The sequence below is a fragment of the Papilio machaon genome, chromosome 15 (assembly GCF_912999745.1).
Source record: "Papilio machaon chromosome 15, ilPapMach1.1, whole genome shotgun sequence".
NCBI lineage: Eukaryota > Metazoa > Arthropoda > Insecta > Lepidoptera > Papilionidae > Papilio > Papilio machaon.
In genome coordinates this window covers 3048165-3072026 of record NC_060000.1, presented here as the reverse complement: position 1 = coordinate 3072026, position 23862 = coordinate 3048165, and the positions used below count along the sequence as shown (strand labels likewise).

Genomic DNA, 23862 nt, shown 5'->3' with positions numbered 1-23862 from the left:
TCATTGTTCTCTCATTTCTACTATAATATGGATAGATAGGTACAAGAAAACAAAGTAAACTCTAGAAGTAATAGTAAACTCTACTTCCCAAGCTGTCCTTGTCCCTACAGAAGGTCGACACATTATTTACAACTACATTACTTTTCCATATATCTCTATCATATCTGAATTTACTCCGTTCTTTCGCATGTCCTCTTTTACATAATTCGTCCACACTCTTGTCAGCCTTCCCCTACCTTTGTAGCCATTCACATTCAATCTTCAATCATCTCTTCTTGTCACCACACATCCATCCTAACATATGCATATTATTAGCCTCTACTATAGGTCTCACAATCGACTTTTAGATCTGTCCCTTAAACTAAGTGGCATTCTTGGATATCAAAGAGTACAATAACATATGTTAGATATCAAGCTACAGCAGTGACTTGCCAGTTTACAGTTGCCAGTATCAAATTGATTTATACGAAATATATTGAAAATGTCTTCTAATTATTAGATGTTCTAAAATAATAGTGTGATATAATCATACCTAAACTTTACAAAGCTATAACTCAGACTTGATACATGCATTTAGTTTAACTCAATATATGCAGGCCAAATACAATTAATATTTTAGTAGGTTAAGTATAAAGTTAAAATTAAGTTAAACAATAAATTACCACGGTTTATTTCTACACATCAAGATATTTAATTAAATCTTAGTACAACTAAATTAAAACTAAAATATGTATTTTTCCTTCAACTTGTATTAGGTCCAGTAAGTGGTAATGCATTGATTTCTTTGTTAAGTCTTATTTGTTCATTAATAGCTTTCCAGGCATCTTCTTTTTCCTTTTTAGTTATGGGGCGCTTCTTTTGTTTAGCGGCAACCATTTTCTTGTATGTTTCTATGCATTCTAAATCAACTTGATCAAGCTGTTTCTTTAGGTTCAATCTGATCATTTCTTGCTTGCAAAGGCCAATCAGGTTTTTTAAATTCTTACAGTTATCTTTTCTTATAGCTGTCAGTTCTGTTTGACACTTCTTGATCTCTGCTAAAATTTCATCATCTGCTGGATTGGTTAAAGGAGGCAAATCTTCTGGATCCAGTATGCCTTGGTCTACTAGCTCTTTGCGAAGGCATTTTTCTAAAGTAAGTGAATTTTTGTAACTACTTTTAATATTTGATTGTTGCTTTACTTTTATATCAGGCACCTCATATGCATTTTCTTCCATTAAAGCAGATACCAATCTCTGTGTTAATGGACCAGTAATCATATTCTCTCCAGATTTTTCAATTTTCTTTCTTAGACTTGTTGCTTCTGGTGACATTCCAGTGGGCCTTATTTTATTTGGGTTTCCAGCATTTTGATCTTCTGTTATATGTTCATCGGCCCAAACTTCTGAGTAGTGTCTTCCTAAAGGTGGAATGGGTGGTAATGTAGTGTTACTACTCTGAGCAAGTAGCGATTCCAAAAATTTTATGTCATCCAAAGTGACTGGTGCACAATACGGTTCAACAGAATTCCAAAATTTGTATGGAATATTATTCTTTGGTAATGAGAACTGTGAAAGTTCAAGCTTCATTGAATTATCAGAGTTGGCATTAGCATCATTTGAATAGTTGTTGTGGGATCCTCCAGAGGAAGCATTAGAGAAATTTTTAAATTTAGGTACTTTAGGTTGATTTGAAAGTTTTGTATAGTCTTTGGTTTTAACTAGTTTATCATCTTGAAATTTTCTTTTCACAGGATATTGGAGCTGTTTACCTGCAGCTTTACCTTTCTTCTCCCGTTTAGATTCATTTGTATCAATACTTTCAATTTCTCCTTGGAAATATCTTATACGTAATGCTGTGCTACACAGTAATGATTCTAGCTCTAACTGCAAAGCATCAAGTTCATCTATACCAATCGGTTCATCAGCAGGTCTAGCAGAAATTGCAGATAATCGGGGTAAAGTCGTTGCATTATCTTGGAGTCTGATGTAGGGAATAGGGCAGGTTTCTACTTTGGTTTTACCAATCGACACTGCTCCGGGTATTTTGGCAGGTTTATTATATGGAGAAACACCGGGACTGGAAGGCTTACTATCATGACCTTTGCTTGCTAAGCGTCCCTTGCTGTTATGGTGCATCCTTTTTCCTAACATTTTCAGTACTAGGTCAATTAAATTTTCGCGCGAAAATAGTAAAGCAATCACACAGGCGTCAAGTTTTGATTTAAAATGTTGCAGAGCAGAGTACTCTTTTAGCACGTTTTCAATGATATCACTTGTTCATGCAATGTGTTTTATTTGTAATAAAAAAAAATGCTGCAAATGTATTGATTAATTAACTATATTAAAATTCAGCAAATAAAACAATTCGCCAGGACAAAATGGCGTATAAAAAAATAAATAATCTTTTTTTGGATTGACGTTTTTACTTTGTAACAAGAATGTTGCAAGAATGTTTTATATTCAGCCAAGTGTTCGTCAAATTTTTTATACTGTAATGTCTATGCTTCTAAAAATTATCGATTTTTTATTGTTTTTACTCTTATCGAAAAAAGAAAATACCCTAATTAATTTTTGCATTTGTTTAATTTAATTTCATGGACTTCTAAATTAAAATTGTAAAGCAAGTTAAAAATATGGATTAAAAATTCAATACTTTAAAAACATTTTTGTAACATTACAATAAAATAAAATAATTATTGAAGTTATTAAATGAAGGAGTGAAGAACCATTTAATTTACTTCAAGAGCTGTATATTTTCTGTCGTAAATCGGAAGTCCTAAATATAACCTGTACTAGTTGTCTATTGCACAGATTTTATTAATGTGGTTGGTGGTCCTAAATTGTGAAGTTCCTCAAAAATGGATTTGTGTTGAGAATTTAGATACAAACTGAACATAGCACTTGGTAAAGATGCAATGAAATTGTTATGTTTACAAAATAACACATCGAGTCAAATTGTAACCACTGCATAAATCAATGTTTGCTTGCTACTGTCAATGAACTATTACAATGGGAGACGTAATAATACATTGTCCTTTATGTTGCAATCAAACCTTTAATTCAAAGCATGATTTAATTGAACACTTAACAAACGTTTTATCAAATTTAACTTGTCCAATTTGCCAAGATAAATTGGAGACGTTAGATCACCTCAAAGAGCATTTGACTCAAGACGAATGTCAAGAAGTAAATTTACAAGACAATACTTGTGATAAAGATGTTATTTGTTACAAGCATGAAGACAATGCAGAAATAGATAGCCAAGGTAATAAAACATATAAATATTATTCTTCCACCCCATGTTTAACTCAAAATATCTATGACAGCAATAAGGGCCAATGGACAAGCCAGTCAAGGTTTATCTAGTCAAGCTCAACAAATTCAAGTAACTTGTTATGAACCTTATGTTGTTAGCAACATACATGTAACTATAAAGTACAGGTTATAAAGGTTTCTCTGCCTTAACCTATGTAGTTTATTAGTAGTGAAGCATAAATAATTTGAATCTGTGTTATTTTAATAAATTGTACACAAAATTTTCGTTCACAGATAATATAGAAGAGATAGATACAGCAAATTCATTATCTCACAATGGAGAAGTTGAAACTAATGAGAATTCAGTTTATGTGGAGTTATTAGATGAAATAAAGCAAACTCCGCAAGGACAAGAACTAAGGCTCATTAAAGACAGTAGTGATAGATACATGATAGTGACGGATGATGTGTCACTATTGAACACTGGCAGTACTGTTGTAAAACAAAATAATGATGGTACAATATCTATGACTGTTGAAGGTAATTTTTCTACAATTTTTTTTAAGCAGAAAAATGCAATATTTCCAGTGTCAGAAGAGTTGCATGAGATGCAAGAGAGCACTGTTGCTGGCTGCATATCGACGCTGGAAAGCATAAACGCTGTAACCCTTGAAATCGCGAATATGTTTTTTACACGTTAATAATTTCAACCATTATCAAACGATAATGATTTTATTATCGGTTAGCACAAACTACACAACATTGCTAAATACCGCATGCTTGTAGGCGTATCAGCTCACGAGTTATGATTTTTTGGCTCTCCTGTACAGTTCATACTTTCGGGGTTACAGCATTTACGCTTTCCAGCGTTGATATGTAAGAGAAAGGGAAAAATTAGTAAAGTCAACAAATCCTAGAATTGCTTGAATGCAACACTTTAAAATTTAGTCATCCATTACCCTACTAGACACAAACCTCATCTGTCTAAATAATCTTGTCATAATTATTCTTATTAGACTGGTCTTATTTAGTTTCTCCGATACTTGAGTATTCTGGTTTTTGTTAAGATATGTTTTGGCGGTACATAGAAGGTACAAATTCAGCAACTAACCTATGACACTTGCCTGGTTCTACAATTGTTTACAAACAAGCATTGAGAGGCATTATGTATTTTATCACCTACTAAATGAAGTTTGTTATTTTAAATTTGATTGTATTTTATTTTCAGAACCAAAAGTAGAGGAAATTGATGATAATCAAACAGAAGTTGTTGACAATGTGTCTGATCAAAATAATGATGGATTATATTCATGTAACACATGTGGCGTTTCGTTTTCTTCAGTTCTAGAACATATACAAACTTATCATAATGATCAGGAAGTGGTTGTAGAGGTAATTGTGTTATGATTAGTAAAATGTAATATTTATAAAAAAGAGACATATATTTTATGATGCTGTAGATTTTTAATTAAAGCACAGTATGTGCCCTCAAATATGTGTATGTCTCAAGTATGTGCCTCAAATGGCCTCATCTTCAGACTTATATGATATTAAATTGTTTATGCTATTATGAGACATATACTAATTACTGACTTTTTTACATAAACATTTAAAAAGGTAATAATAACAATACAGTACAATCTCACTAATCCGGCACTTCGATAGATCGGCACGTCCAATAATCCGGCACCTTCCGCCCACACCTCCCTTTCCCCTCTATACCTGTGTGACCAAAGAGCATAGATATAGAGGGGAAAGGGAGGCGTGGACGGAGGGTGCATGTAATTATTTCAAAACTAGTTAATTACATATGTGCCTACATGTTAATTCAATTGTTCCATAAAACATTACATACATTTATTCTCTCTATGAAATGCTTTATTTTATTTATTACCGATGACTTTTTCAGTATAACCCAGTAATCCGAACATTCCAATAATCCGGCACCCTCCAGTTTTTTATAGTGCCGGATTAGTGAGATTGTACTGTATACATTTATTATTCTTTATTTTTAGGAGCAATTAGATAGCAATATGGCACTAGAGTATGAAAATACAGATGAGAATAACATTAGACAGATTGACAATGACAAGCAGACATCGCGACGGATGATTACAGATGCTGGTGTTATTATTGAAACACCCTCTGAGACTCCGGCGACTAGTGAGGTTCGGAAGAAAAAGATTGGTAAGCTATTTATATACAAAATAATGTATTTGTAACAGTTTAATGATTCGATTATTTTGAGCTAGCTTTTGCCCGCGACTTTGTCAGTGTGGAAGTAAAGAATTAAAATGATGTATTGTTTAAAATAAGCAACTAAACAAAACATTTTTACTATGTCATTAGACCAATTTCTCTGACATACATCAGCTACATTCTATTAAAAGATCTGACAAATTCAGACTAGCCATTTTGGTTGCAGGCAGACAAATACACAAAAAAATACGTTATATCTTACATAGTTTATTTATAGTATCATATATAATGATTTTTTTCATTTACAGATAAAAATGTGCCATACCATAGAGTTGTGATAAAAGAAATGGAAACAGCCATAGGCAATAAAATCAAATTTTACAAATGCACATTGTGCAATGTTCATGTTTCAGTTTTATCCGAGTTTAAAAATCGTCCTTGTAAAGCTTGTAAGTATAAATCATTTTTACAAAATAAAAAATAAAATAGCAAAATCACTGCAATGTAAATAATAGACAATGTCTTAATAAACATTATTGTCTTAATATTTTATTTTGTCTTAATATACATTATTATATACATATGGCTGATAACCTCAAAATGATTTTGTCCGATGTTCAGTATATTCTTAAAGACTTAAAAAGGTATATTTTCACTCTAATAAAGGAATTATAAAGAACACATAAATATATGTTTCTTTGGTGTACACCACTCTTCACCAGTGAGAAATTCTACGGAACTTGTTTCTTTTTGATACCAAATAAAATATTTTTTTTATTTCAGTGCGATACCCTTGTCTGCTCTGTCCAGTTGCTTATGATAACCAAAAATCACTCAGTGCACATATGAAAGTGCATAAAACAAAGCCAGGTATATTTTTTATTTATTTATATTTAATTTTATTGAAATTTGTATGATATTAATTCGGTTCATACACTCAGTCTGAAGGTCTTTTAACTGTTAGTTGATAAATTGGTGTATTTATATTATGCTAATACGTCTTAAGTTAGTGCTAAGGTCATAAATATACAATTTTTAGTGTTATAAAACTACAAAATAAATGAAATATGTCTCGTGTGTGCTATTTATCTTCGTCCCTTTCTTGTTCGGCAACTGTGCGTTAACTAGTCGTCAACGCGTGATAATCGCGAGGTCGCCGCGAAAAGCTATCGTATGACTAATTTTGGTCACTAAATTTGGTCATATGAAATGAACTGCTTGCTCGTTTGCTTCCTATTGATATAGTTTGGTGATGTAATATTAAATACAATAGATGTATCTTCATGGTAGTAATGAGTATTTATAATTATTTTTATAATCAAGGGATCTCTAAAGAAGAGGTCCTCCACGGTATTTTTTTGTTTTTTTTTATTAATAATTGATAGGAGAATATCGATATTTAAAAATTTGTTAGTGTCGCCAGTATCGATTCCATATTCGATATGATGTTAAAAATAAAGATTCGTTTTATTTTTTTATATTAAAAGAGGATTTTCTTTATGATACATTGATATTAAATTTCTATATTAGAACAATCAAATTGATATGATATTTATTTTATTTCAGTGAAATATCCTTGTATGATCTGTCCAGTGGCTTACGATAACCTAAAGTCCCTCACAGCACATATGAAAGTGCACAAAACAAGACTAGGTAGATAACTTTATATTATTTTTTGCTTATTCCATTTTAATAAGAATCCGAAACGAAGGTTAAAATATAGTTTTGAAAGCTTAAATTATAACTTTAATAGTTTTCTTGGATCAAAATATTTTTTTTAAAGTCTGATCAATTAACTTTAAATTTGTCTGAACTAGTTTCAATATTGTTTCTTTAAATAAATTCATTCAATGGTTAGTTTTTTTAGCAAACATTAGCCACAATATAAAGTGCACTCTGATTGTGCTCTATTTTTCTGTTCCCCTTTAGGAAGTTCGACTGATTGGCACACAGATGAAATGGTAGTCAGAAAGAAGATCAGAACCTCGTTCCCTTCGGATTCTCCTGTCTAATAAATAATTCTTAAATGGAGATAAATTCTTCAGCCGCTGTTTTGACGTTTCACTGGCATTTTTAATTTACATGTAAAAATTTGAAGAGCGACACATTTGTTATTTATTATTTGGAAACTGTGAGAGGTTCCCGATTTTATTTTTTTACATTGCTACCAAGAAGAATCATCTGAAATCACAAGGGATTTTTAGTTTGTACATATATTTAGAGTTAATTTTTTAATTAGTTTTAATTGTAATGTATGGAAATAAATGAGCATGACAGTATTGTTTCATCTATTTATCTACCCTTTTCTACTAATTGGATTTATAATCCTCGTAAGTTCATTATTGGACATAAACTTTGAAGGGAGGTTTTTTGATACTAGCCACTGACTGCTAGTTGTGACCGTCATTAATTCTGGAAAATTCCCAGACATGATATAATAAAGTGGATGATCTCTCGTAATATACTTTAACATGCATCTGAATCTTATGAAATTTCAACAACGACTAACAATTGTAAGGTACCGTTTTTTTGAGGAATTCTTTGCAAATTTGGGCAAACTTGATACTATAGGTAGTTTACTTTTATTTAACAATACATCTTTCTGCCACTAAAATCTAAATTTCTGAAAACGTGTCATAAATATAATCTTACGTAATAGTTTATTTCTGATTCTTGATTTTGATTCAGGTCACGTGGACCCTAGATTTTTCTTCTGTAATTTAATTATACTATCTTACTGTTATAAATGCGAATGTTTTGATAGATGGATAGATGGGTGGATGTTTGTTTGAATGTATCACCAGAACGAATCAATGGATCTCGAAGAAATTTGGCACAGTTGTAGATCTGAAAGAACACATAGGCTACTTTTTATGTTATTTTTTATTCCGTGCGGATAGAGTCGCTGGCGATAGCAATTGGTTAATAAATATACAATATGAATGATGCTTTTTATTTTTTTTCCAGATGAAGTAAATATAGTAGATGTTCCAACAACGTTTGTATGCAATATTTGTTCGACAGTATTCCCGACAAGGAAGTCATTAAAGTTACACAAGCGAATGCATGATCCAGTTAAGTGAGTAAAGAGTATATTGTACCAGGAATGTAAAAAAACCTCGCAATATTTCGGAAAAATTCATATTCAGTTTATTCCGAGAAGTGATGTAAATAAGGCGATTGTGGCGCCCCTTACTCAGGTACTTGGTTAGGCTATAGAAGTACAGGAAAAAAATGTGTTTACAATTTTTTTATAGGCTAGCTTTTGGCCACGATTTCGTCTGCGTGGAATAAAAAATCTAGTAATAAATAAAGCATATGTTACTCACTGATAATGTAGCTTTCTTATGGAAAAAAATTAAAATTGGTTCAGTCGCTTTTGAGTTTAGTCGTTATATACAATAATACAAATCAAAATTAGATGTGGACAAAGATAATAAAAAGGGATCATAACATAGTATTCAAGTTTTTCGATAGTATTTAGAAACGATCAGTAAAGTCAATGTTGTCAATAGGTCCCGTCCAATAGAGCCTCCGGTACAGACACTCGAAGGAAATACGGGGAGTGAACAGAAGTATGTTTGTTCGGTTTGCTTCAAACTGATACCTGAAGACTATCGAGAGATACACGAGAACTCGCACGTGAACCCCACCAACAAAGTTAACTGCGACATTTGTAATAAGAAGTTTCAATCGATGCAGGATCTAAAGATGCATATGAATGTACATAATATAGATAAGGTGAGTACAAGGAATATTTACTGCAACAAAAAAGTGAAACCTCCTTTGGTAACTTACTGATAGTAATTATAATAGTTTTCAAATATCTTGGCGGCTCTTAGTTCGCGTGAGTTCTCGTGCAGAATAATTTTAGTTGTGTTGATACGAAGAGGGATACTGTGCAGCACGATGATCTTGGACCGCCAAGATATTTGAAAAGAACTATACCATAGTTATTTATAATTTGAAGAGTAAAAAGTTTAATTAATTTGTTAAATTCAAGTACATCCGTTAGCGCAACTTCCTTAAAAAAGGGTACAAAGTTATTAATTCATTTTAAAAGATATTAAAATAGAAGTATTTCATTTCAATATAGATTAGAAGTTTTTAAGTAAAACCTTTTTTCCTTGTATATATACATATATATGACTATTATTGTACTCAGGTTTTCTCTGGAAAAGAAGATACATCATTACCTTACAAGTGTTTATATTGTAATAGAAAGTTTGCTAGACCACATGAGAAAGTTAAACACGAAAGAATTCATACAGGTATGTATTAATTATTACATCACATGTCGATATAATAAGGCTGCGAAGTTTGAACAGAATTCTAGCTAAACTTCAGACTTTTTTCTGAAATTGTTATTAATAAAGGCTATTAACTATTTAACATCACATTACGACAGCCATTGATTGTGCAGAAATAAAAAAAAATGTATTATTGCCAAACTTTATGACATCTCGAAATTTCGTTCGAGTCGCTTCGCACAATTTTAGGTATCTGTAGGACGTAGAGATGCAGTGTCTTTCCAGATTCCGCAGTGGTCTCATTTGGCACTCACATGCGCTCGTACTTATCCACGAGCAGTTATAAACTTTGAATTTAACTATACTGCATGTTTTAGGTGAGAAGCCGCATACTTGTGAGATCTGCGGCAAGTCGTTCCGTGTTTCGTACTGTCTCACACTACACATGCGCACGCACACCGGCGCGCGTCCCTACACCTGCCCACAGTGCGGGAAGAGGTAACACTATGACGTATTACAACTAATGTTATAAAGAGAGACAGAGAGATAATCATTGTATATAAAAAAAATATGTTTGTAACTATAAATCTCAAAAACTATTGCATCGATTTCAAAAATTATTTCAGTAATATAGGTTATGTTAAATATTCTTTTTAGCCGACTTCAAAAAGAAGGAGGTTATCGATTCGACTGTATTTTTTTAAAATGTCTAAAATGGCATTATTATGTTGTGCAGTATAATTGTTTTATGTGTATCAATTTCTAATTATTTAAAAATCATCGTTAATGTTGCTATAATAAAAAAATAGCTTTTATTTTTAGAAGATGATTTCATACTAGAATTGATTTAAGCCATGTGTCGCTTTGAAATCTTATGATAGTTAAATATTGCCTATATCTATATCTATATATACGATGTCCCATTTCGGCACATTTCAATTTTACGATCGCATCTATCATCTCTTAATCGTATTTCATTTTATAAACGTTTCAATTTATTATTACAGAAATGTGCTATTTTAATGCTGTATTCAATATCTCATCACTTTCATTTCATTCTTGATTTATGATGTAAGGTACATATATATATACTAGCTGTCGCCCGCGACTCCGTCCGCGCGCAGTTAAAAAAAAATGAAAAATAGATGTTGGCCGATTCTCAGACCTACTGAATATGCTCACAAAATTTCATGAGAATCGGTCAAGCCGTTTCGGAGGAGTACGGTGACGAAAACTGTGATACGAGAATTTTATATATTAGATATATATAATTTAACTTATTGTTAAGTAGTCCAAGTAGTTGTACTTAGTAAACATGCACAATAACATAACATGTGAATCTTATGACGTCACAGAATGCATGATAGTTTTCTCAATGTCACACCATCACAAAAACAAGATCTATAAAACACAACCCATACGGTTTCCATAACCGTGAGATTCCTCTGTCAAAACACCTGTACAAAAAGATATTGTTATCTTTGTTTTTTCAAAAGGGAATGAGCTAGACGACATTATATTCATAACTCATACTTCGTATCTTCATATAAGAAACTGTCTCTAGGTTCAAAGCTCACAGTGTGTACAATCATCACCTCCTAACACATTCAGAAGTGCGGGCGTACAAATGTCCGCTTTGCCCCAAGGCCTTCAAGACGTCCGTTCAACTCGCAGGTCACAAGAACTCACACACGAAACCTTTCTCATGTACGCAGTGTAATCGGTGAGTACTTTTTAAACTACATATTAAAGTAGATAATATTTATTTTGGCACATCGGGAATAAGAAATCTCTTTTGTTTGACGTGCCAACTCAAGCGCTAGGTACTTATATTATTCTTAAACTTAATGTATTCTTAAACGATATTGAGTGGGCTTGAACCTATTAGTATTAAATTTGATCTTTTATTTCGTAATACATATGTTATTATCACTTTAGTGACGTTACGAAATTTTCTGTACTAAAAAGGGATTATATATTATAATTTACTAGCTATCGCCCGCGACTCCGTCTTTGCGAAATTAAAAAAAAAAACCTAATGAGTAACCTAACTAGTATCCGTTGAGGCGTTTAGGAGATACCTTCAAACAAACATCCATCCATCTAAATATTCGTATTTATAATATTAGTAACATTAGTAACATTAGTAGATTATTTGATTGTTTCGGACACAAAAACTATAAAACCAATTTTAAAAATTGTTCGATCAAACGAAAGCTCTCTATAATCATATACCTAAGGTATAAAGATGTTATTTTTTTTTTTATTATTAATTACATATGTCAATTGCTAGTATGTAATAGAAACGTTCTGTCGTAGACCATTCGCATCCCTGTACGCTGTAAGACTGCATACGGAGGTGCATTTACGAGAGAACATTCTCAAGTTCTCGTGTTCTCTGTGTGGTGCGAGCTACGCGAGGGCTTTCGCGCTAAAAGACCACATCAAGCAAGCGCATAAAGACGCAGTTGATAATAATCTGGTGAGTTATTGTTATTTTATTTAAGAAAGCTACCGTTTTATTTACTAGAAAATGTTGTATATCCTTTAATATCCATCAAAACTGAAACTTGGATCATAATCTTGCTTTACCACGTATTTAAATCATCATTGAGGTTCTCCAAATTGAAAAAAAAAATTTTTACGCATTAAAATATTCATCCGTGTTAAAATCCGAGAACAAAAACTAGTTCAAATATCTTGAAAATGATGTTAACTGAACTGTATGTTGGTACATACGAATTAAGTTAGATCTTATATGGCAGGGGTTGCGAACCTTTAATTATCAACGTACCATTTTTCTAAAGAAATATTTAATGACATGCCACGCTTATAGACATGCCATCAAATTATTTTGACTTTGTGATTTGTGATATTTCGTACTGGAGGGATCACTAGTATTGGCTCCTAATGTTATATACCTAATTCACGCTTTTTTCATAGTATATAATTAATTTTATGATTAGTGACGTGTCCAAAGTTTTTTGTTGCGGGCGATTGGTTCACAATCCCTGTTATATGGAGATAAAATATAAAGATGCAACTCTTTTGATTGTGGTAATTAAGTGTTTAGTCATTGGAAAATGTACCGCGAGTGAAAGAATTCAACATCTTTTTATTACTTGCGTTATTTTTCAACTGTTTTAACAAAAATGTTTTGATGAACTGTTGTATCCGGACTCGGGGTTGCGTTGCGCGTTTTTGGACTTTTAGATCTGTTTTTTTGGTGATGAATCGTTTATTATTCATGTGTTGTCAGTAAATTTTGTTTTGAAATGTTTTAATTAAACTTTTAATTCAGTTCACGTTTAAAATGAAATCGTTAACATATGTCGTACCCCCCGCGTCGCCGACGTTATTTCTGAGATGTTTATAGAATTTTTATTTACGTACGCTTCCATTATCGAGAAATAGATTTTGACGGACTACTGTTATGATAAGAAAATATTATTGTATTATCAAAACATACTAATTTAAGCTTAACGATTTTTTTAAAGTGAAGATAAAATTGCATTAGTTAAAATTATTCGTGAAATTATAATAAACTTGAGGTTAGAATAAAAAATACAACTGATAAATGTATTTTTGTATGTTTTTACATTTTTAACGTCGAGTTCCACTGATGACGCAAAACGACGATATCCTTTTGTATGAAATTTACGGCAAAAGAAAATAACTTACACTAAACTATTTAATTACATAAAATCTTATAATTTATATTGACCCTATAAAACTCTAGTATGTCGTTTGATGACTAGTGTCGTATTAATGTTTTTAAAGTTAGAAATGATGGTTAAAAATGTGTTTTTATTCGTAGATCAATGTGAAAAACGATTGGACGATTCGAGTACAGGACGGCGAAGCAGACGACGACTTGGTTGTTATTGGTCTTGACAAACAATTGTCTCCAGAGGTTTGAAACTTGTTTTCTGAAATATAACTTGCTCCCTTAAAAAGGCTAATAAGTACGCTTTAAGTCTTGGATAATTTCTTGTGACTTCGCATGTCCATTGTCCATAAGACACTTGTACTACAAGATCTAAAAGATATGCCACACGGATGTTGCGTTTGCAGTGCGTTGAAGATGCGTCGGTTTTTCAACGCCATTGCGTTTCAGAGTAGAGTGCTATATGATGAGAAATTAAGATTTAATTTTTATAGAATTAAACTTTATTGAATTATTTTAATTGAACATTAAATAAAAAGAATTAAGACTGAAATTTATGTAATTTAAAAAACTGATTGATCAATTTTATGTCATCACAGATTAATGAATTGTGTTACCGCATTTGTGTGGGAAATAAAAAATAAATAAATAAGTTAAAAAAATAAATATCTTTTATTATTTTCCAGATTGAAACTGATTCGAATGCGCCCGAGATGATAATTCCTTAACCAATGTTGCTGAATTTGGAATAGATGGAATTTCTTTTATATATTGTTTTGTTACTGTGACTTTCGTCTGTCGATGCACTTATATCGTTATCTCTTTTATCCTCTTTGAAATAAGAGAGACAACAATGTGTGTCAATACAAGTGTCGGTGCAGTGGAATTTCACAGTATTATAAACCGACAATGTTATCTGACCCGGTGAAAATAAGTTTTAATAAATTATGCGAGTGAGCTAATTTTTAATGTCAAAAAATGTTTTTTTTTTGTAATTTTCTAGACTTATGTAGGTTTTATAATATATTTTCTGACAAAACTAACACCGGGCCAGATAAAGCTGTCGTATTATAAAATCTCAATTATCAAATTGTTTTATTTCTATACATAATTTTTTATATTATTGTTAATAAAACTTATTCGTTGATTTATGAATTATAATAATGCCTAATGTGATTTATGTATTAGACTAAAATATATATAAAAAATGGTTAAATGCCAAAACGAATTTGTGAAATGTTTTTTTACATAAGGTATTAAATAATTGTGAGTATGCAGTAACGAAAAAAATATATAAAAACTTGTTCTCACAGTAAATATGTTTCGACAGTAGAATTATACTTTAGTTAGGTTATAATAATGTATAGTTGAATAAGATTGAATAATTGTACTAAAGGTGTCGGGTACGAGGGAAATCGATGATAAGATTTGTTTTGTTACATCGATGGAATTAAATCATGTTTATAATTGTAGTTAGTAAACAAATTTTTAAGTAATAACTCATTTTTAATTTGATATTTTATACATATACTAGTGTTCAGACAATACTATTATGTTTAGTTTTTTACATACAAAAATACCTTTTAAAACCCCCTTTTCACTAGCGTAACGATCCGCGCGATAAATAGAGCTTGTGTAAAAATATGAGATAGGTATAAAATCTCGAAGCTCCAGCGCACCTAAAATTGATAAGTCGACCAACTAGTCGATTTGTACACATTTTATGAAATTATTTGTACAATAATTAAAATATCAGTCGATTTGGCAATAAACAAGTTTTTATTTAATATTTGGTCCATAAAAATGTTTTACAACATTACAATTAAGTACAATTAGTCATATTTTTTGGTATACAGCTGTATATCTTTATTATAAATTTACAATTACTCACTACTTGATGTCTTAACTTGTTCCATAATCACATTCATTTAGTTTTTGATATTTCTTATGCACTTACAAGAACTATCACAACGTGCAACTTACAACGCTAATTAAAACTATCAATTAAAACTTCACTTTCTTACAAAATAATCAATTAACAATCTTTATATGGAATATAATCAACGTCTTTAGAATATCTAGTATCACGTTTGTCCGTTTGTCCACTCGCCCTCCATTCGCCACACGGAGAAGGCGTAGCTGAGCTTGTCTTGCGCGAGGTACTTGCCGTGCTCGCTGCCCGCCTCGCTGCCGCCCTCGCTCGTCGTGCACTCGCTGCTCGACAGGATCTGGTACAGGAACTCTATGTACTGCGTCGCCAGCTGCAGCGTCTGGATCTTGGACAGCTTGTCGCTCGGCAGTGATGGTATGATTTGCCGCAAACTGGCGAACGCCTCGTTTAGGCTTTGCGTCCTTTGCCGCTCTCTCACATTCGCCATAACCCGCTGCATTTGCATCTCCTCGAACGACTGCGTTTTCTTTCTAGACGCTTTCGAGGACCGCTTCCTCGGTCTTCTCTGCTCGTCGTTGTCATCGCTCCGTTCCTCGGTCGATGCCCTGTACGATGTTTCCCCGATCTTCGCCGCCTCGTTGTTTTCGTAGAATCCGTTCACTCTATCCTGGGAATTGGAATCGTCGAAGTAGAACGTCCGAGGTAATTGTCTTTGTCTCTGATCGGCCATGTAGAGCTGGTCGTACGGCGGGTACTGCGGCTGCTGGTAGTCTCGGTCCTCGCTGTCGAATATGACATTGGTGGGCCAAGCCTGCTGGAGCACCGGTCTTTCGATCCCGTTGCTCAAATCCATTAGGTGTGTCGGCGAGGATGGCGCGAATGCTTGTGGGTCGTGTCTTTTCACTTCGACGGGCACGTATCGATAGTAATCGTCGTCATCCCGGCAATCGGGATCCTCCTCGCGTTTGATGGGCACTATTCTATCACAGCCGTCGTAATTCATGTTTCGTGGTAGGCTCGGCATGTGCTCGTGCGCGTGGCTGTCGCGGTCGCGTGCGGCTAGGGACTGAGAGATCCTGAGTCGGCCCGCCCCTACCCGTGCCTTCATTGACAACGCACAAAAAATAACCATCTCCACTGCGACGGGTAAGCGCCTCCCGCCCAGCGCGCCGCCCCCCACCCGCGCCTTTGTAATCCTTCGGGTGCGACGAGGACGGACGTAGTGAAGCCACGTCGATCGTTGACCGGTTTGTGTTTATCTTGTCCATCATTTTCCATCCATATTTACTGCTTCTATATAATGTCGTAGGTATAGTTATGTACGTACGGACGCCATGGCCGATCGCATCGGTGAGCGTGCATCCTGCCCGCCAGACATCTATGTTATTGCACCGTAGCAAAAGTAATCGATCACTGTCTATCTACACATTAATATTATATCTGTTTATATTTATTTTGAAAGTATTCATTAAAGACGAACTTCACCTAAATACGAATAGATAATTCGTATATTTTTAATAACAAATCACGATATTAAATTATTGTATGATACATATTTAGATTTGTTTCCAATATTGAAACTTGAGACACGTAGGTAAGGCGGGAATCGGCGCCACCCTTGCTTGAAATTTTTTTGTGCAGTCGCGTCGTCCTGTCGCCGCCATACTAAAAATATCTTTGACGCAATCGGACCACAAAGTTCGATCCCACGGCCGCACCGCGATGATGCCTTCACATCTACTCATATTATAAATATTTTAATTACTTTATCTCTGCCGCTCACGGTTAAACACGGTCTGTACAATGTTACAGGATCTGTCATTTTTACAGCTCTGGTAATCGTCCTATAAGTTTGAAAATAATCATTTTAGGAATAGTGTAAGTAAACTAAATAGACAATCCAATTTAGCAATCGAATACAGGTTTACGAATCACTTACGGGGAGTTACTTTCCATTCAAAAATTAGCTAGGTAAGATTTCGCGCTTCAATCAATAATTTTTGCCAATTCGAGTTAAAAATTACGCGAAAATAAATATTTCGAAATCGGCTATTAAGAGTTCTATCTGAAGCATATCAGATGAGTAAGGAAAAGTTTCGTAACAGTTTGTTTTATGGTTGTCAAAAAAAATCTTATATTATTTTATGCTATAAAATATTCATAACTTTTTCTTACTGCTTTTAAATAATACGGAACTGTATATTAGATATCCATGATTACTTTTAATGCAAAGTCGGGAACGAGCGCGCCAAGAGATTTTCTTAATTAAAATTCGTGTATACGAACGCTATCTATGTTGATTGCTCCCGTCACCTGTCAATAAATACAAGATATCACTGTCTGTCTGTACGTAAAAGCTTCTGTCCAATGGCACCTGATACCGTCTGTATATTTCAAAAAGACGATGCTATGATTTGAACGTATTTCAACCGACGTGGCCGTTTTTATTTAGTTTCAAAGTTTTGTTTGTTATTATTGACCTCCACAAGCGATAGTTGAGCTAACATTACTAGTATATCAATCCATTTTTCTGTTGTATTGTTGTAAGAGATTATTCGCGACTAGCAGTTTGCCGCGACTTTGTCCGCGCGGAATTAAAAAATCTAGTAATATTTATCTAGTATACCTATGTCACGTGATGATAGTGTAGTTTCCCGACAGTGAAAGAATTTGTCAAATCGATTCAGTAGTTTCGGAGCCTATTCAATGCAAACAAACAAATAAATAACAAAATATTCGTATAGCCAGATACCTATAACGTCTTGAGCAATGATCGAAAGATTCCAGACGTTATGAAGTCATATTTAGCTAAAGTTTATTTCTATCCCTTTTTAGCCGACTTCAAAAAGAAGGAGGTTATTAATTCGACTGTTTTTTTTTCACAATAAACATGACACTTTCATGCGTTTAATCAATTCTTAAGTTTGTTGCATTCAAACAAATACACCTTACAATTGGACTTATGTAGCGGCTGTATCGTTATTTACGTTACTTGTTTGATGGATGTAATAGTTCGGTAAAATGCCGCAGCAGTAATATTTCGATTTCAGATTTATTTGCATCAAAATACCATCGTTAATAAGTTTACTGTAAGGGGTGTGTTAGGTGTATTTTGGTTACAATCACCCACCGCGACATGAACGATGTTGGCGCGTTATTTATCGTTTCTCGTTCATTCCGAGCATATCCTTACGTCAGGTATCTTAAATATCCCTTCGAGATACCCGCGGCTTTCTGAAAGTTACTATAAAAATAAATTTTCAGTACGTAATTATTTTAGTTCTATAGTTTAAAAGTACCCACAATAATTTATCGTTTGTGTATAAATTTACTGTGTACGTTGGCAAAACAAGCGAATTGATACTGATCTAAACTTAATTATAATACTGACTGTATTATAATTAAGTTTATATCATAGAAAAGAGTATTATTAACGGGAATAGTTTTCGAAGTAGTTTTGAACCTTTGTCCGTCGTTTCGCCCGTCTTGCTAGAGGTATTATACAGCCCACTAACAAACCCATAACAAGTCACAGAAATGTGATGATTTTTAATAATTTTTATTTTAGAATAAAAATCGTATTACGGACTATCATAGATTAATGCTATCAAGGTTCATTTTTCTTACATTTAAAATTGGCACAACTTAACTCAAAATCAACATTGAATTTAACACAACATTGATATTATATTTCAAGAATAGTAAATTTTGTATAAAATCTGCTCACCTAAAATAACATTGGAAATTCTCGAAAATGGAACAGACGCGATAGATTTAAATGGCTTAAAGTACCCAGGGCCGGATCCAAAATGAGTCATGCTCGACATCTGCGAAGCGAGGCGGTATTGGCGGTTTGGTTTCATTCATAAACAGAATATGCTCTTACCGTTATCTTTTCTTTCTCATCTCGTTAATGACACAGTAACTGATAAGGGAGAACACCCTGTCTACAAGCTAAGTACCTTGTATGAATGAACCGCATACATGGTGGAATATAACAAAAAATAGGTATATCTATTGGTTAAATCAAACGCGCCGCCTTTCATTTGTACGCAGTTTCAGATTGAAACTAAGCTCTATTAATCTTTTTCGCTCGTGAAGATACTAGAATAAGTTTCTAATTAAAAAGTAACGTAAAAAGCTTAAGCTTCAGCTTGCAAGTTTTAAGGTTAAGGTGTACAACCTACACAAAACCTAAGTTTTTGTTCTTATTTCATTAACTTAAAGCGTAATTTTCAAACATAAATTTATTTACATAGATTACAAAGAATTAGAACATTATGGAGGTATATTATTCTATCATAAGCTTATGCAACAAGGTCTTACTATAACATTTATAATTTTTCTCGGTATATATAGTAATTGCATTTAATCGTCGTTATAAAGAACCATCAATGAGCAATAATCCCAACTAATGTGAGCTTAAGACAAAGTATTCATCCCCTTGTTGGTGGCATGTACAGATGTTTTAGCCGTGAGAGATTAACGCCTCGCTAAGTTTATTTTGTTAAGAGTTTTACGACGCTGTGGTTTATTTTCAAACTTTCAGTGTTTGCGGTTGTAAGTGACACCTGCTTTAGATAACGCACATACTTGTTAGTGCATAACTTTTGTGAACAAATAATGTTTTGTTAACATCTTTTTTGGTTTGCAGGTTATTTATTTATTAATTCAAAACATTTGGGTTACTAGCTTCTGAATATAAACATGATGTACTTACATGTATCTTAATATTTTTTTTATTTTAAATGTACTTTTTTACAAAACAAACGAATTCATCAAGATGTTAAATCCTCTTTTTTGAGACATTTCTGTATAGTTTTTTTTATTATTTTATTTTATTGTGGTCTCTTTGTAACTAATTGGGGTATGAAATTTGCTTTTTACTTTATATTTATATTTATTGAGTATGGTTCTAGAATGGCCTTTGGTCAAACCTTTCCTCAAACAATACTGAGCCACTTTCCCACGCCGACAGACGCCGCATCTGCGCGCAACATGCCAAAAATAGTTAGTGGACGCCGCCCGATGACCATTGTTTCTCCTGGATAATAAAAAGCAGGGATTAGGTTCTAAACGGCAATATCGTAATAAATAATAAAACGTCTTGGAAATGTTCAGTGCCATAAAACATCTGCGAGGCCTCCGCAGCTGTGCTCAGAGGAAAATACGTCACACGTGCGCCGCATCCATAGCCCAGTCTTCTTTAATACCTGTTTACTTGATAACGCCTATTGTTCTTTTAACTAGTAATTCGCTAATGCTATTATCTTTATGCCAAACACCTGTGGTGAACTGTAACAGATGGCCTTTCGAAGCTTGTTACAACTTGTTTTCTAATACGATTTCAAGAGAAATGTGCTTTTGTGTAATTGTTTTTTATAATATCTCTTGTTACTGGCAGTTAAAAAGTATGGTGAATGTGTTGTTTGTTTTTTATGTTCTAGTTACTTAATGAGCTTTAATCATATTTAAATAATTCGTTGCATTATCTATTATTCTGAATTACTATAAAAATCTTATATTTCTTTCATTTTTTGTGTAATTTCTATTTTAAAAACTTAAAGTTTAGAACAGCCATGCTGGTGTCTGGTTTTTTAGCGGTATCATGGATTATGAGGTTTCCCGATAAAACTAAATAAAATTAACTTGAATGCAAAAAAAAAAACTTATAAAGCATGTTAAAAATACTTGAGTATCATATTTATACAAAACTTGCACCAAGTTCTTCTCCAGGACTCTCTAATACAATTGAAATTATTCTATTTCTATTATTTAAGTAGGATTGACCAAATTATAGCAATTTAAAATAGAAATAAACGTAAAGATTTCGATGACTTGTAAATACGATAAAAAGGACTGTACTATAGATACAGTTTTCAGGGTACACCTCCGGCGAGCCGCGCACAGATGCGACGCATGTGTGGCGCTCTGCACGGTGATGCCGACGACAAACCAGCAACCATAGTTTATAGAGAACTGTGGATAATCGAGATACACAGAATTCAATAATTTTATTATTAAAATAAAGGAACTTTAATCGTTATACTTTAAGAGATACTTGATCCTAACCTACTCCAGGTTTAAAATAGTTTCTTTGAATTTATACAAATTGCATAAATATTTAAATATTATGTGCTTGTATGTAATCCGATTACGATAGTCTATGGGGTATAATTGTTTTTATTATGGATTTTATATTATAAATTTCGTTCCGTTGAAAATAAGAACGTTGTTATTTTTTATCTGTAGAAAGGTTGGTTTCTATTAATAACTAGGTATGTACGCCACACGATATTTTTCTCTTCCCATTCAACATTAAAAAAAAATTATTTTCAAATTATGTTTCCAATCAAAACTTACACAAAATATGTGTTTATACGCAGACGAGTGTTAACACTCAAAAAAAGAAACTTAGAAATGGACTTCGTTAGGACTTTCCTAATGAGATCTGCATAGTTCGTAACCGTAGCGTCACCCTGTATTGTCCGGCGTTCACACGAATTGTTTTGTTTCAGCAGATGTCCGATGCACTGCAAGACATTCCTGCCTACTAGGAACGATGCCAACTAATTACGCTCTCTGAATTAACCTCACTAAAATCTTAGTATTCTTATCAAGTCACACTAATAATCTCATTTTTAATTGGAAATTAAATAACCTTGCTTTCGTATACCTATTATTGCTTTTAGTTTACTTAAATGTTAAGTCGACTATTGGACATATATTTTTTATCTATACCTGCGTAGTCTTTCGTACATTGCCTAGATACAAAAGTACCAAAGTCACAACAGTAATGTTTTATAAGAGTTCAAGCCATATTTTTTTAATATTAACGAGAATTAATTTATTTCTCACCAGCCAACATAAAGTTCTGTGCGTAGATTAATAAAAGCTATGCAGAATTATAATATAACCTAGATACTATATACATACTATGACAAAGTGCAAAGGAAATATGAAATCTTGTAAGAGATATCTTATCCGTAGAACGTAGATGAAAGCTTTGCAAGTAATATGTCGACGGAAATATCTATTTAGCATGGCTCGATACATCCGTGACCAAAATACTATTCAAAGGTAGTTAGACAATTCGGTCTTACCTTAAATAAACGGCAAATTGCAATTTACTGCACTGAGAACGTATACTTTAAATATGATATATGTAGGTAATCTGAAGTGTAGAAAACTTTTAAATAATATGTAGTTTATTGCGTATACAGTACTTAATTTATATCTAATTAATCTATAAAAATCTTTCATTTCAGTTTAATATCAACAGAGCTTTTATCAGGGCCAGCGAAGACAGCTCTTCACTACCCCATAATGTTTATGGTTTTGTATTTGGTACACTTTACTAAGAAACTATTACTCTTTCAAATTTGCCCTTTAGTATAGTAATTTCTATTTATTTCTAGAATGTGTTATCTATCGTAAAAATTCTATTTTATGATAAAAAAATAGAAGATTTTTATTGCATTACAATTTTATTGTCATTCTAACGCCTATGTATTAAAAAAATAGAAACCAATAAAAAATGAAAAAAATAACCTATACTAGTAATCTATTACTAAAATATGTATTTTTTTTAAATAACGTTCTACAAATAATGACAATCATAAAACCTTCGTGAGTCCTCCTTAAGCACCGCTTGTTGCTATTTAAATATATGAATAATTTATTCTGCTAATACTGCTACTGTAAATACCGAGAATATCACATTGATAATAAAAATATTAGTTCAATCGCAAATTGTAATACGATCCATTCACAAAGGCAAGTGTTATATGGCAGCGAGCTTTGCATAAAACCTCTTTCCAACAGACGCGTGACGTCACGAGGGACTCGGGACCAGACGCAGTGCTGAGGATTTCATTATAACGCGCCATATTTCAAAGGCCAACCGTGACACTAACCAAACCCCGATGCCGAATGACATATGAGGTCATCGTTCAATTTCTGTATATTTTAACTGGTTCAACATCGCTTTAATGATACCGACAAACATATCTAGTGAGTGAATTATTCAAAAATTCTATTTAATGAATGTATACAAAACAAACGTTACAAGAGGAGAGGAGAAATTAATGTAAAGCAGAGCGTGGAAAACATTTACTTTCTTGATTGTTCAAGGCTCCATTTATAACGAAATTTTCTTTCAAGTGACTGTTGTTAGAATTAGAACCCTGCATATAAATGCATAGACATACCAGATAGATGATTGGAATAATAAAGAAGATACCTACTCGCAAACGACGGGTACTAACATAGGTTTTCGACATAAATATGCTGGGTTTATATCAATTATTATTTTTTTCGTTTCTGGCTAATCATCATGATAATTAAGTTACATTTTTATCTAAATTTTTTACAATTAAAGCGTCTGAAAATCGGAATCGGAAATCGGAAAGAGAAACGTCACGTTGTGGGGTAATCGAGAAGGTTAATAAACTTTTGAAACATTGGAATATCTTCCATATAACTATAAAAGATAACTATAGCTATTAAAATATATTCCAATGTTTCATTGCGGCTTTTATATAGTACAATAACATTTTATTAATTTCATGGATTATTTTACGCGAAATTTGAACGGAAGCCGCTACTAAACATATCAA

At 32.9% G+C, this 23862-nt stretch overlaps 3 protein-coding genes across 3 annotated transcripts; 1 reads left to right on the top strand and 2 right to left on the bottom strand.

The window, feature by feature from the left end:
• Positions 1 to 645: 645 nt before the first annotated feature.
• On the bottom strand, positions 646 to 2328 carry LOC106720944 (transcriptional adapter 3). Its single transcript, XM_014515750.2, has one exon. The coding sequence runs from the start codon at positions 2131 to 2133 to the stop codon at positions 742 to 744; it is 1392 nt and encodes a 463-aa protein (XP_014371236.1). The 5' UTR covers positions 2134 to 2328; the 3' UTR covers positions 646 to 741.
• Positions 2329 to 2770: 442 nt separating this feature from the next.
• Positions 2771 to 14320, top strand: LOC106720932 (zinc finger and SCAN domain-containing protein 2). Its single transcript, XM_014515737.2, has 14 exons — positions 2771 to 3247; positions 3532 to 3777; positions 4466 to 4629; positions 5253 to 5424; positions 5745 to 5885; positions 6220 to 6306; positions 8404 to 8515; positions 8952 to 9177; positions 9602 to 9707; positions 10064 to 10184; positions 11251 to 11409; positions 12006 to 12168; positions 13504 to 13599; positions 14040 to 14320. Exons 1-14 carry the CDS (start codon positions 2992 to 2994, stop codon positions 14079 to 14081), a joined length of 2091 nt encoding a protein of 696 aa, XP_014371223.2. The 5' UTR covers positions 2771 to 2991; the 3' UTR covers positions 14082 to 14320.
• Positions 14321 to 15149: 829 nt separating this feature from the next.
• On the bottom strand, positions 15150 to 16664 carry LOC106720965. Its single transcript, XM_014515772.2, has one exon. The coding sequence runs from the start codon at positions 16374 to 16376 to the stop codon at positions 15438 to 15440; it is 939 nt and encodes a 312-aa protein (XP_014371258.1). The 5' UTR covers positions 16377 to 16664; the 3' UTR covers positions 15150 to 15437.
• Between the last annotated feature and the right edge of the window lie 7198 nt (positions 16665 to 23862).